The sequence below is a fragment of the Ischnura elegans genome, chromosome X, assembly GCF_921293095.1.
Source record: "Ischnura elegans chromosome X, ioIscEleg1.1, whole genome shotgun sequence".
Taxonomy (NCBI): domain Eukaryota; kingdom Metazoa; phylum Arthropoda; class Insecta; order Odonata; family Coenagrionidae; genus Ischnura; species Ischnura elegans.
Genome location: NC_060259.1, coordinates 34,843,071 through 34,857,296, shown reverse-complemented (window position 1 = coordinate 34,857,296; position 14,226 = coordinate 34,843,071). Strand labels below are relative to the sequence as shown.

Sequence of the window (14,226 nt, the reverse complement as noted above, 5' to 3'; positions counted from 1 at the left end):
AAATGCGGTGCTATAAAAAGGTTAGCGGATAGGAGAGAAGAATGGAGAGCTGCATCAAACCAATCTTAGGATTGTTGACTAATGATTATACAGTAGACTCTCGTTAATACAAACGTTATTACGAAGTTCTCATTATTACAAAGCAAATCGTTGGTCCTGACAAAAAGGCCTATCCAAGCTATAGTAAAAGAAACATTATTACGAAATTTTCATTTTTACGAAATTATGAACCTCAGTCCCAGTCCTGGCAGTTACAAAATGAACTTTATTACGAAGTTCCACGCATAAGCAACAGCATTTAGGTGAATATTCACAAAAGTAAGTTTTATTAATCGTGTCACGTTTAAGTTCTTCTTGTGTACTGTGCCTGAGAGCATCATTTATGGTTCTTTATTCAGCTTATACGCAACATCACTTAATAAGCTTCATTCCTGTGCAGACATGGTGAACCACTAATAATCACTGGTAAATTGAATAAACAGTTAGTCCTCTTCCTATGCACATTCGATTTACGAATTTTCAGAGATACAAGCATTCAAAATTTTTAAATTTCGAATTTGGCGCCTTTCAATTTGGCCGATGCTACGTGGTGCGGTGTAGAGGAACTCTCACTTTGGGCACAATCTGAACAAAGTATCATTGAATCCGCTGTGAATTTAGGAACTATTCAGCATTTCACCCATTCTTCCTCACCGCAGGGAGCTATTTCTTCGGCTCCGGATGCGTCGCACGCCCAGCTAGATCAATTCCGCACAATCGTGAGTTAGCGCATAAATGTGATGCGGTGTAGCATTCTGCAGGATAACCGTCCTCCCCGATTCCTTGCATACAGTCTGGCCAGCAAGAGTTGCCTGTGGACGGAACAATAGGAGGGGAGGAAAACCCTACACCAGCACAGTTTACAGCCAATTGCTGTCCCCCAAACCCACCTCATATCCTTGCCTAATCATACAACCTTGTCAAATGCATAAGGAGCACCGAAATAAGCCTGATCCACCAAAACAAGTGATTCTTCCTCTGGGTCCTTCACGCTCGTCGTCCCTTCTGGATATTTTTTTCACGGAACCCTTTGTAGTTGTTTCCCTTTCTTACCTGGCAACCTTGCCCCTTTCCCCGACCTAGACCATTCTGCCTCTCATCGGACTACTCTCAGTGCCCGGACTGTAGGTTTATCAGCTTAGGAGCAAGGTCTTGGAACGCATCTAGTTTGTATATCGGACTTACTGTATTCGGGAAGATATCAACCCTCGATTGCATCATGCCACATTCTTCTGTTGAGGAACTGAAACAAATTTTCCTGTTTATATATATTTCTAAGTAATTTAATTGTGTTTAATATATACTCTTTTTTTCGACGATTCCTAAAAGAAACGTTCATAGGAACTTCGTTATTATGAACCTCCGGTTTTTTGGTCCCGTGAACTTCATAATAACGAGAGTCTACTGTAATAAATGAAATTGAGCATCAAAACCATGCTAAAAAAAATAAAGCACAAGAATGTACAAAGAGAAGTTCTAAGGATGGGTCAGTTCCAATTCCGGTTCAGTTCCCAGAATCGATTCTCCGTCCGTTCTCCATTCTGGCTCTTCCTGATGAGATTCATTTTCAATGCTTAATTTTAGAAATTTTACATATTAATGAATTTTGCTATGGTCATTCATGAAATTACTGCCTGAATTATTAATTTGAGTCATCGCAAATGTGATTGGATCCACAGCATCTCTCTGTCGGAAGTATGTTGCATAAAGGTGGTCATTATTTTTTTATTTCTTTTTGGGATACCCCCTCAATTTATGCCAATTGGTATAAAAATAAACCCTTTAAAATATTACTGCATTTGATCAATGGAAGGGTGTGCTGCATTGCAGTCAAAGTTGTGAAATTTTGGCATTTTTGGCTGTTTTTCAGACATGAATGGCAATAAGGAGGCACTGTCATATTTCAACAGATTTTCTCTGATAACCAACACTGCATTAGACATTTGATATGCTGCACCAAAAATATTTTCCAATTACGATCAGTGGTTCTCAAGATACCAACCCATGAGTGAGGGCATGCCACCCTCAGTGGCACTGCCTCGTGCCAATGCTTGAAGTTCCGAAGTCTGTCGCTTCATTTGGGGTTAGTCCTATTGTTTCGATGAAATGTACAGTTATGCAATATTTTCATAACATTGTTTTAAATCATTAATAATTGAACTGAACAGCACTGAATGTGGTTGAGGCTCCGAGGCAGGATTTAATATTCTCCAAAACTTGGTATAAATACACGAAAATCAACGGTGCAATGAGTGAGATGTCCGAGTATGAGTATGAGGATCCAAGGGGGGTCCATAGATGTTGCAACGCACCGGGCCAGGACCCAGTACTGCAACTAATACGCCCACGCACCCAGGGAGGGGAGTGGAGTGGGAAGGAAAAGGATGGAGGCACCACCGCAATTAAGGAGCCCGTTGATGCCTCCAGGGTAAGGATAGAAATGGAAGGGTGGGATAGGGAATACCCTCGCCACTATGGAAGCAACCGGGGCCCACTATTAGCAAAACCATAATTTATTGTGCAAACACTTTTGGAAGTTTTTTCTATAAAAGAGAAAAATCCAAAGATCAAATGGTTGGATTATTCGGATGAGAATCAGTAAATGTCAGAGCCATTTATGGTACTTATCACCAGAAGCTGCAGCTCTAGGCTTTTTCGATAACAATGTACCAGTAGTGGCCAAAAGATATACGGTAGAAGCTCAAGAATCAAGGTTCACCAAGGAGGTTGTAAATATCTGGAGGTGCTGTATCCGAGTTTTAAGAGTGGTCGGTATTCCGCCATCTTCATTGGACAATTTTCGGACTTAGTCTCAAACAATCTACGTGTATAATCAAGTATTCCATTCCTTCTATCGCCTCTGATTTATATATAAAATGAAAAAGCAACAATTACTTCTTTATTACCGTCGGAGTTATCCAACCATTTATCATACTACTGGGTACATTAAACTGTCCATATACATAGTCATATCACGGTGATAATATATCGTCGTGAACACACAGTAAAGCCCGGTTTTACCAGTGCTCATAATCCCTTGGAAATTACTCGCAAAACTGAGTGCTCATTGTATCCGAAGGCATTGAATAAACTGACCAAAGTCCCATAATCGTTCATATTTACAGTTTTTCTTTTGTTTCCACTGTATTTAACGAAGTAAAACAGCGTAAGAGACATTATCAGGCATAATCTAGTTGAGTATCAACATATTTAAAGAACAATATCAGTTTTGTCGAGTTTTCGAATCTTCAACCAGTACGTCAGTTGGAAAATTGGCCAAAAGGTTCAGTGAATTACGGCACGATTCAGTGGTCGAAGATATTTCTCTCCATTGGAAATGTAGCCAGCTTCCGTCTTTAACATCGCACCATTTATAGGCAGTCCTGCAGACCTTTGTAGACAAAACCACTTAAATAGTGCAGATTCCATTTGTGGTCCCATGCCACAAATGTTTTTGGCTGTTAGGGTGTTCCTAGTTCGTTCACTACTGCACGAATTTCATCTTTCTTTAATATTGTGAACAACCTAAATGACGAGACACCAAACCACCTCCCGATATCAGTCTTTGAAGTCCAGCTACTTTCGCACTCGTTTATAATTTTAATTTTGGTATTAAGACCCAAATATTTATGTTTCCTGGACATAATCACTCGCGCAAACAACCTAACACTACTACGCCCCTGAGACTGAAAACATACACTCCGCCCCTCCAAGCGAGTAAGATCCACCCCTTACCCACACCCCAACTCTCCGTTGACGTGTGATTGGGCACATCCAGTCCACGGGATGGTACAAGTTTTTCAATCACTCTCGTCTGCTGAATGCTGAGGCCACATCAGCCCTCTGCCTTGGATCGTGCTCAACGGATCGGGTGCATTGAGCTCACCCCTCTATATAGTCCGAGAATTGTCTGAGGACAGCCACAATGGCCTAGTTCAGGACATGGGGTAAGATTGCCAGGTAAGAAAGGGAAATGCTCATGTTACTTGTAAAAAAATGCTTCCATGAAGAAAGGAGCCGGAAGGGACAACGACCTTGAAGGACCCAAAGGAACAATCCCTTGCTTTGGTGATTCGAAGGAAGGGCTTGTTTTAGTTTTTCAGGCTTGTTTATTTGCTTCATATGCATGTGACAACTGTTGCATGACTAGGCGAGGGTGTGAGGTGCATTTTGGGGCCAATGGTTGGCTGCAATCTGTGCTCGTGGAGGTTTCTCCAGCCCTCCTTTTTGCTGTCATTGGACAACTCTCGCTGGCCAGACTGTAGTCAGAGAGTTTTCTGGAGAGCAATTGCGATAATGTACAAAACCTTCAGTTCCTCAGAAAAAATAACCCTGGGCAGTTCATATGCGTATGATAAAAGCATCGCATGGGAACGGATTAGCGAGGACGCATATGCTGATTCGCAAAGTTCGGAACGGAATATTATTTTTGACATAGGAGTCTCATATAGCTTGTAATCATTGCCAACAGAGTCAAAGGATCTGGTGTAAGAAATAGTATTTTTTAATTGTGCTCGCATAGTACATAGCCATTGAGGGTAACCCGCATCTAAGTTAAGCCATTCGTTTAAACAAATTTCAGGGATTGCGCGGAAGTGCATCACAGTTCTGCTGATATGATGTGAAATTTTGAATTATTAAGAATTTTGGAGAGTACAAAGACAAGATACTGAAGATTCACTATGATTTGTCGCTAAGATGAGGATTTCTAGTATCAGCACAGTAATTCTGCTTTAACAAAAAATTTTTTTTACAGTTGATTACTCGGCGGTACTGAGTCCTCGTTCGCTAGCCTAAGCTAATTTAATCCTCCTTCACTAATCCTACATGGCAATAGCTGACAATGTCTTGATCAATCTACATTCCGACTCATATATGAAATATCAAAATACGCATCGCCACATAGCATACAACGGCAGGTAATGTTGCTCTAGTTTTCCATTAGTCAGAAGTCAATGTAAGGGAGCTGATCTCACTTCGACAATGTTGCACTTTCAACTTCCATACCCATAGGCGGATCTAGGGGGGCACGTGCCCCCTCCAGACCCTTAAAAATATGCAAGATTTTTAATAGGGTCCCATTATTATTGCGTTCATTTTGTATTACGAAGTATCGGTGTGCCCCCCCAAGAACAAAATCCAGGATATGGTCTTGCTTGTGCCCCCCCCCAGAAAGAAATCCTGGATCCGCCCCTGTCCATACCTCATACTGGAAAAGATGGAGGGAGTTTCACTACGATGTACGTTCCCGCGCTTTAAGGCCTGGTTACACGGTACATTAACACGTACAAGTTAATGTGCGTTTGGGCGAACGATTTTGGTAGACCGAAACAGAACATATTCGAATGCATGAACCAAATTAGAACAGGTTCTATTTTCTGTGCATGCATTCCCACAAGTTGGGTGCATTTTGGTGTTCATTCTCGCGTTTACACATTAAGATGTTAACCCGTATGTGTTAATGTATTGTGTAACCAGGCCTTAAGACGTAGCCCATTATATTATTATAGCGATGAGGCCAGCCAAAGAGGATGGGAGAACTAACTCCCTCTCCCACTGTCATCTTTCTCCTATTCCCCTCCCACTCATAACTGGGCATAACAAAAGGGGAACGGAAAATGGTAGCGCGCAGAGCATACTCAAGACCATAAATCAGATAAATGTTTGGATGTAACTGGCAGTAGGTGTTGTAGATCTGACACACATCTTATATTTTTAGTCTAATAAACAGATAATACAAAACATAATAGTTAATGCTTGCTCAGCAGTGCATCACCCTCGAGAAATGTCTGTCGTAAAACTGAGCGTACACAGTGGAAGGAACTTTTTGACCCAGCTAAATCTGATTTATTGTACATATAAAACATAGGCCATTTGGCGGTACAAAGACTATCACTCACAAAAATGCGATTCTCGTAAAATGCCATGCTCGTAAAACCGGGCTTCCACGGTACTTTCATACAACTATTGCGACCGGTCCGCTATCGTAGGATTTCCATTGGCTGTAATCTTATTTATTGCCAGTAGAAATGCAGGAGAATGAATATTTTACACTTGTAAACTGTTATTTTCGGCTAAGCTAGTTGCACCGTGAAACCGTGGTGATTGACAATAATTTTTCCTTGGGAAAAGATACTCGAAGCACATTTTCACGAAGCCTTCCCATAATGATAAAAAAAAGGTTTACTGTATTTGTTTGCGATAGTTTATTTTAATGTAACAACGATCATGACCTCATATTTCACCAAATAGTTAGCATTCACTCATATGGGATTATCAATGTTTTGGTTTTGGCGTGGCTATCCTACCCAAGAACCTATTCCTGCCACACTGCGCTCAATGCATGGAACCAGTGGTGCCCCCTCCTGTATATTTACAACCTCCTTGAGCTTCACTGATAGTGGTTGCAAGATGACAAAAAACTTTTTTTTTGCTTCCATAAGATATTGACTTCTTTTTCAATAAGGGTCTTAACGACTTTATAAAATTTTATTTAAAAAAATCTTTTCCAACCAATTAAAATTCCTACGACATTTATCTCCAAGAATCCAGCTGACTGGAGAAGTGATAAGGCATATGAAGAAGGACAGAGGATTGCAATTCAACTGAAAGAGGTCAATGATTCTGCTGAGGGGGGTTAAATTGATGGAGGAATTTAATGATAAGTTAACGAAAGATGAAAGTCAGAAACAATAAGGGTGGTATCTAACTACTGGCATTAATTCCCAGAATTTAACAGAGCTATACATATTGTCACAAGAATTTTGATATGTTACAGAGAATCAAGTATGCCAGCTCACTTAAATATTTAACTTTGAAATTAGTTTTATTATCAGGATTGTTTGTTAGAGTATATGAGTGAGTGTTAAGTGCAAACAAAAATGTTTCCTGCATTAAAAGAAAAATATAGACGCAATTAATGAACTTAATCAATGTTCATTGTTAAATTTAATTAGATTAATAATTTAAAACTGTGTTGAAAAAATATCACATAATAATACATTCCCTCAAAAGAATAGGACTAACGCGGGATGAAGTGACAGACTTCGGAGCTTTGAGCATTGAGAAGAGGCAGGGTCACTTGGGTGGCAGTGCTCATTCTTGGGGAAGTATCTCGGGAACTACTGGTCACAATAGTAAAATACTGTACGTGCAGCATTTCAAATGTTTAATGAGTCGTTGGTTACCAGAGAAAATCAGTTGAAAAATACCGGTGCCTTCTTTTCACCATTCATGTCGGAGAAACAGCCAAAGATGCCAAAATTTCACAACTTTGAATGCTTCTCATTGTCCAATTGCAATAATATTTTACCATAAACCTTTTTACACCAATAGGGTAGTTTCCTTCATCAAAGAAACCGAAAGGCATTGATTGCGATTTGTTACCCACCATTACTGTATTCATAATATACAAATTATTTCGTTTTAGAAATACCGGTTTAGACGAATGGCAATGGTCCATTTTTATCCTCATTTAAAAAGGGCCAATTTGGCACCCATGCGATGCCACTCCACGTGACGTCACAGGGACCTAGTTTCTATAGGAGAAGATAGGAGTTATACATCGTCTGAGATTACCAATGCATGTATGAGGCGCAGAGCTCAGGGATACATGTCTTAATAATCACCTATTAAAACTGGCTAAGGTCGGAAAGTTTTCTTCATTTAATAAGGTATTAATAAACCTTTTTTAAGCCAAGCGCTACCAGCCAGCAAGGCACTCAGCTACCCTCTAGCAGCCTGCGTCGTATCAGCGCTCAGAGCCTCGATCAAGGTCACCTCACAAGGAGGGGGAACCAGAAATACGTCACACGGAGAGATTTCCTTACCCGTCGCGTTTTCGGGCGCTTGAAAATTTTCACTTTTCATTTAATCGCGAAAAATAGATATCGTCATTTAAAAATCTAAAAGCGTGAAATACGTACTCCAGGAGTAATAATCTTCCGATATAGGCAATAAAAAAATAATAGGAAACCACCCTATTGGCATAAATTGAGGGGGAGTCCACAAAGAATATTGAAAGATAAGGACCACCTAATGTAACATACATCATGCACAAGGAAGGCTTTCGAACTGGATAACTGAATTATTTTGGAACTGATTCTTTTGGACTCCTGGGTCTATGCTCAACAACTAGTGAAACCTAAGACCAAACTGACCCATTCCTTCAAAGTTTCTTTTCCTATGTATTTCTGATTCTAGAAATCATACAGGATAAACAAAAAATAAATTAATCTCAAATAGAGATGAATAGTACAAAATAGATTTACTGCTAGATTACAGAAAGGAATTCTTGAAGTCATTTTTGTGTGGGAGAAAAACTTTTTATTTACCTAGGTAGTTCCCCTCCTGGATTCTTTCTTTAAGAAGAGCTTCTACTTCTTCAAATGACACTAAGGTCTGAGGCCTCTTCTTCAACTCCTTCAGCCTTCTCTCAGAAGAACTTCTCCTATGCTCTGACTTCTTATTATTGCTATGGCTAGAGGCACTTGATTTGGGCTTCTTAACTTCCGGCTCATTACTTTCCTTCTGTCCAGAACTTTCAATTTTGTGCTTTAATTTCACTTTATGGCTAGTGTGCGAACTCCCTGTGTGTTTACTATGGCTGTTACTATGCTTTTCATCACTAGTTTTCTTATCTTTCGTTGAATGTTTGTGATGTGTACTTTCCGGCTTGAGCTTGGAGTCAACTTTAGAGCTGGAATTCCCTGTTCTCTCCTTTTTCTTACGATCAGGCTCCTCACTTGAATCCACACGAGGCCTCTTGGATTTGCCATCGTGCTCATCTACACTTTTCCTTTTATGCCTGTCTTTTGCGTCTTTACTTTCTTTCGCACACTTATTAATACTTAACTTATCATGGGACTCACTATTCTTGATATGCTTAGAATCTTTTGATGCATGGCCATCCTTAATTGGTTTGTGGTGCTTTACTTCCTTGGTTTTGGAATCCTTGAGCTCACCACTGACTCTGTGATGTTTTGAGTCCTTTAAATCTTTGCTGTCCTTCTGATCTTGGGATGCACTACGACTTTTGCTTTCCTTAGTTTCTTGCTGGGTTTTATGATTTTTACTGTCTTTACGATGCACTGAGTGTTTGGATGAAGACTTACTCCTATCCTTTTCTTTGGACTCACTTTTTGACTTAATTTGAACAGAAGCACTGGGGCAGGAATCACTAACAGAACATTTGAGAGCACCACTTTCAGTCTCACTTATACCCTCTGAATCAATGTCTACTTTTGAACTAGTCACGATTTTTGTACTAAATGTCTGTTTAACAGGTTCATTATTTTGAGAACTTACTTCACTAATAGATACTGGCAAAGACAACTGAGAAATAGAATTGTCTTCTGGACTTAAAACATCACTATTTCTCCCCGAATTACTGTTTTCTTTTGAACCCTCTAGTTTTGAAGGTATGTATGACACTAGCTTAGAGGAACTGGACCCCGCATCAGGTTGATATTCAGGCTCTTGTGTAGGGCTATCACCCCTATTGGTTGGTTCATAGAAGGCATTTGGTAATAAGGTATCACTAAACCCTGTGGGCACATAATCAGAGGTTTTTATCGGTAAAGATGATTTATCACTAGGAGTGTAAGAAATTGCTGTGGTGATTGTAGTTTCAGCTGGAGAATAGCATACTTCACCATAACTTGGTGCACCATATGGTTTGTAGCCGGATTTCTCACTATCTAAGGCTTTCCCTGAAGTTGCTGGTACATATTCTTCCCGCCTCTTTGAGGCAGGTTTGATTCTTGCCAAATGACTTCCAGCATCAACACGCAACTGTCTTTTAACCAATATTGTTTTGGTGTCCTTAGGCGTATAAGGCACTGGTATATGTCTCTTCCTGAGCTCAGCTATTGGCGTTGGTTTATATGATGGAACACTAGGAGTTACAGCAGGAATTGGAAGAGGGGGAGGAGATCGAGCAACAAGTGGTTTTAGGCCTTCGATCACCTTTTCAACCAACTTAGATGAAACCTCTTCAGTGCCTCCAGAACTGTTACTACTGCCAGCATCTCCTTCAGTAGATGCTGACAATTCTGTATCACGGAGGGCTTTCTTTACAGCTTCAGAAACAAGTTGCTGTAAAATATCATGATTTTCTCCCACATCTAGAATAGATGTTGAACTAACTTCAGTACTCCCACTCTCCTTAGCAGAACTACTTGGATCTGAAACAATAAAAATACATATTATTGGTCATGGAAAACAAATCAATAATCTTTATATAATTTCTTCAAGCGAGTTTTTGTTTGACTCTTAATTTTTAGAGATAAAGGATTGCATTTTTGAACATTCCTTTCGACGTTCATCAATTCTGTAAAATTAAGGGTTGATAGTAAATATTAATATTATTAAGTCCTAAAATCCTATTTATTATTAAAAACTTGAATATTTATTATGTGAATATTAGGATGGTAAAATCTTTTTCCATAGTCTTTCAATCTTCATTCACAAAAAAATTTCCTTTGAAGTCACTACCCCCAGGCGATTTTTAAAAATATTATAATGCTTATTTCTATGATTAATTTTACTAAGAGTAGAAATGAAAAATCCTCTAAAGCACGAACCAAGTCCAAAAATTGACAATTGAATATTTGGTCCAAATACTGACAAAACTATTGCAATCCAGCAAAACTTATGACTGCATCATGCAGTGACAATGAACATGGATATCTCCATTATTGGTTATTCACTCATAGCTAATTCACTAATGCAAATCATCTGCAAATATAATATGCCAATCCATATCTCACAAAATAATGAATCCAGTTCTTCCCTTACAAATGGCGATGAATTACTGAAACCTGTTAAGTGTAAAATCATTTTGAAATAGTAGTCCATTTTCACAAGCCTCAGAAAATTAACTGGAAATTTTTAGGCATTTAACCGCATATTTGTAGAATATCTACATCAATTGTCATTTATCTCCACCAATATGATATAAATCCAATTCATTTGAGAACATCATGTGAATAGTTTCGGTTGCAAATAACAACAAGCCCATTAAAAATTAGTTACTCATAGGATTTGAAAGAAATGAACTGCTATTAAATCTAGGTCAAGAATTGGATCTACTAACCCTGCTGATTCAATGTGCACACAGAGCAACTTCCCACCCAAAACAATTCTTATTTAAACATCAATACATCATATAATTATTCTGTGGAAAAAAATCTTTCAAGTGATTATGCATGAGCTATTTCAAACATTAGTGTTATGTAATGAGGCACTAAGAAATAGATATTCCTCATCACTGCAATTTTCAAACAAGAAGAATCTTGTCAATGAAAAATATTTTCCTTGTCTAAAACATGCAATCTGAGGAGTATTTAGTCAAAGACATTATTGGAACTACTAGGAAATCATTACTAACACTTGCACATACTTACAAGGCTATTAGGCAAGTTAGTAATCAGATATCGATATCGTATATAAGAGATACATAACATGACATATCCAAGGAATGACTTCTGTCACTAAAAATAAATCGAACTATGAGAGGAAATAGTATGAGTAGCAGCATCAAGTTTTCACGAATACGTGGATATGATTTCACTGGCAGAGTAATTAAAAAAGATTTTTAAACGAAACACCATGGGCAATTCATTGGACATTCCTTTCCAAGGGTCGAAAAAAGGTTACGATTAGTCAAATTAAACTAAGGACCTTTAACAATATGATCATTGAATAATTGAATATGAGATCATACTACCAAAGAAATGGAGCATCTTTCGAGCTAACGATAAAAATACCTGTTAACCTTTCAACAATGAGAATGAAAAGGTTGTATTGTTAGGAAATGCACCTGATAGTCAAGAACTACATCTTAGGAAATGCCGTGATCATCAATCAATTGCCACTCATATTGCAGGACATAGGAGGAAAATTAGTATGACAATCATAAAAAAAATAAATACAATATTTACCAAAGGGCTTCATACAGCGATAAATTATGGCAGAAAAATAACACGCTCATGGCAATAACTGTTGAGCAAGGCTCAATAATCACGAAAATGTATTAGTTACTGTCTTTTTTCTCACAAAACGAAAACCGAGGTTGTTTCAAAGGCATGGCTACAGCATACCTTCCTCAATGAAGTTCTACAGATGCAACAGAAAGATATTTAAATACTACAAAAAATCAAAAGTCGAAATACAATAGAAAACATTGTTCAATCTCTAACAACGCCAAAACTAATGTTTGCCACTGAAATGGCACGTCCCCTTCATTAAATAGCAGAAGCTACTGTTAATGTGTCAATTTTGAAGTTTTGTACAATCCAGAATAACACTGTATCGAAAAGAATAATGGAAAAATATAAAATCAGTGAAAAGCAATACACAAGTCAAACACTTGAAACAACCACAATAAAAACATCCTAGACAGTCTACTGCTTATAAATACATTAGCAATACTAAAATGATACTTGCCCTTTTTCACATGCCTATAGTGACAATAGGATCTGTCACACAAACCACTGTCATAAAATGGACAGTTAATGGTTTGAAAATATCCCGAAGAAGGTAGCATTTTTGCTGAAATTTAGTAAGCATGCAATAAAGCACTCAAGTTCCTTGCCAGTTGCTCCACTTAGATTTCGTGCAAATAATTGAGTTCAACATATTCCACAGTAGGCACTTCGGCAAATCTCAAAGTTCATAACGTTTACATGATTCCCTAACATCCACACCATAGATAGATTGATAAAAGTTTTCACGGTTTTCATCCTTGCTCATCTGCGAAAAATAGTTGAGCAGCGATCATTGGAAACAAATGAATCACGGTAAACAATTACGAACATATCTTCAAAGTAGAGCCTGGTGATAATTTTGAGTGATTTGGAGATAGCGCTGCAATCTCTAAGGCCACTAGAGGCCTGGATAAAAAATAATCGATATAAATGGATGTAACCATATTTACTCGACATAAACAATAGAGAGACTTGCATAGGACCCGAAGAAACAGTAAAACATCCAAGATTATTTGGACATAAGATTTAGCCAAATTAATGTACTTAACATTCTAAATTAGACCCTCGAGGTGCTGGCGCTGACAGGATATCCGACTGAAGGCAGTAGGGACATGGAAGGAGGGAAATCCTTCTTCCATGGTAGGGATGCGGGAAACGGATAATGGAAATGAGGGAAACAGGCAAATGTTCACGAGGAGGCTGCAGAAATGTTAGAAGGATAAGCTAAAGCAAAATTTATATCATGGGGGATACTATATTGAGACTGTCTGCCTTCGTCTCACTTTCATGGAAGAAGACACTAACCAAGCAAGTTTCTGTGTGTAGGATCAATTTGATCCCTATTGATGTTTAAAGTAAAAATTGAAATTATTTCTCAAAGTAATGTATTTTGGCCCATATTTTTGTTTAATTATGTTGACAAATCACAAGAGTACATAATTACGCTACCTTCTACGGTTTCCAAAAAAATGCATGACAAATCGACAAAGCATCAAAATGATCCACCAGACGTTCGAGTGTTAATTAGCATTTTGAACTATAAAATCTTTCAGCAAAGCGATCCGATTGGCCGCGAGTTTGCCTTAATGCTGATGCTCTGGACAACTCATGACTTTTGCCTGCTAGAGAGAGCCCTATACCGTTCCACTCATTTTAAAAATTTTGTGCATTCAGGCCAAATTTTATAACTCCCTGTATTAAAGAGGGTCATATCCCTTATCACTATTATGAAATTTGTAATGATCAGTGGCGCCGGCTCCATGGGGCCTGAGGGGGCCCGAGCCCCGGGGCTCGGGCCCTCAAAGATTCGTTTGGGGGGGCGGAGAAGGAAATAATTAAGTTATATTATGCTTTGAGGAATCACAAAAATATATTGATAATTTTTATTTCCCATGTTTGACGATAGTTACCTTTTAAAATAAATTCAACAATGTGTTAAAACAAATAATTACAAGGCTAAGCAGGTTTACTGAAAACAAGTGGTGTGAATCATGATAGTGTTTCGGTGCTGCGAGACAATTTGAATTTAACCTCTTCCTGGGGCAAGACCCCTGATATGGGCCCCCCCAATATTTTTTATAAGTCGGCACCCCTGGTAATGATATCATATATGATATTATTACCAGGGGTGATATCACATATGTGTCAATTTTAATAAAATTTGCTATTTGTCTCAAAACTAAATTATTCTCCTTACCTA

General features: G+C 38.4%; 1 protein-coding gene across 1 annotated transcript in view; it reads right to left on the bottom strand.

Moving 5' to 3' along the window:
- Nucleotides 1-12,816, bottom strand: part of LOC124170844 (RNA exonuclease 1 homolog) — a 57,211-nt gene extending 44,395 nt beyond the window's left edge. Inside the window, exons 1-2 of the mRNA XM_046549841.1 lie at nucleotides 12,487-12,816; nucleotides 8,373-10,223 (exon numbers count right to left, since the gene is read on the bottom strand). Of these exons, the coding sequence (XP_046405797.1) occupies nucleotides 8,373-10,223; nucleotides 12,487-12,586 (1,951 nt within the window). The 5' untranslated portion in view covers nucleotides 12,587-12,816. The remainder of the gene's footprint in view (nucleotides 1-8,372; nucleotides 10,224-12,486) is intronic.
- Nucleotides 12,817-14,226: the final 1,410 nt, after the last annotated feature.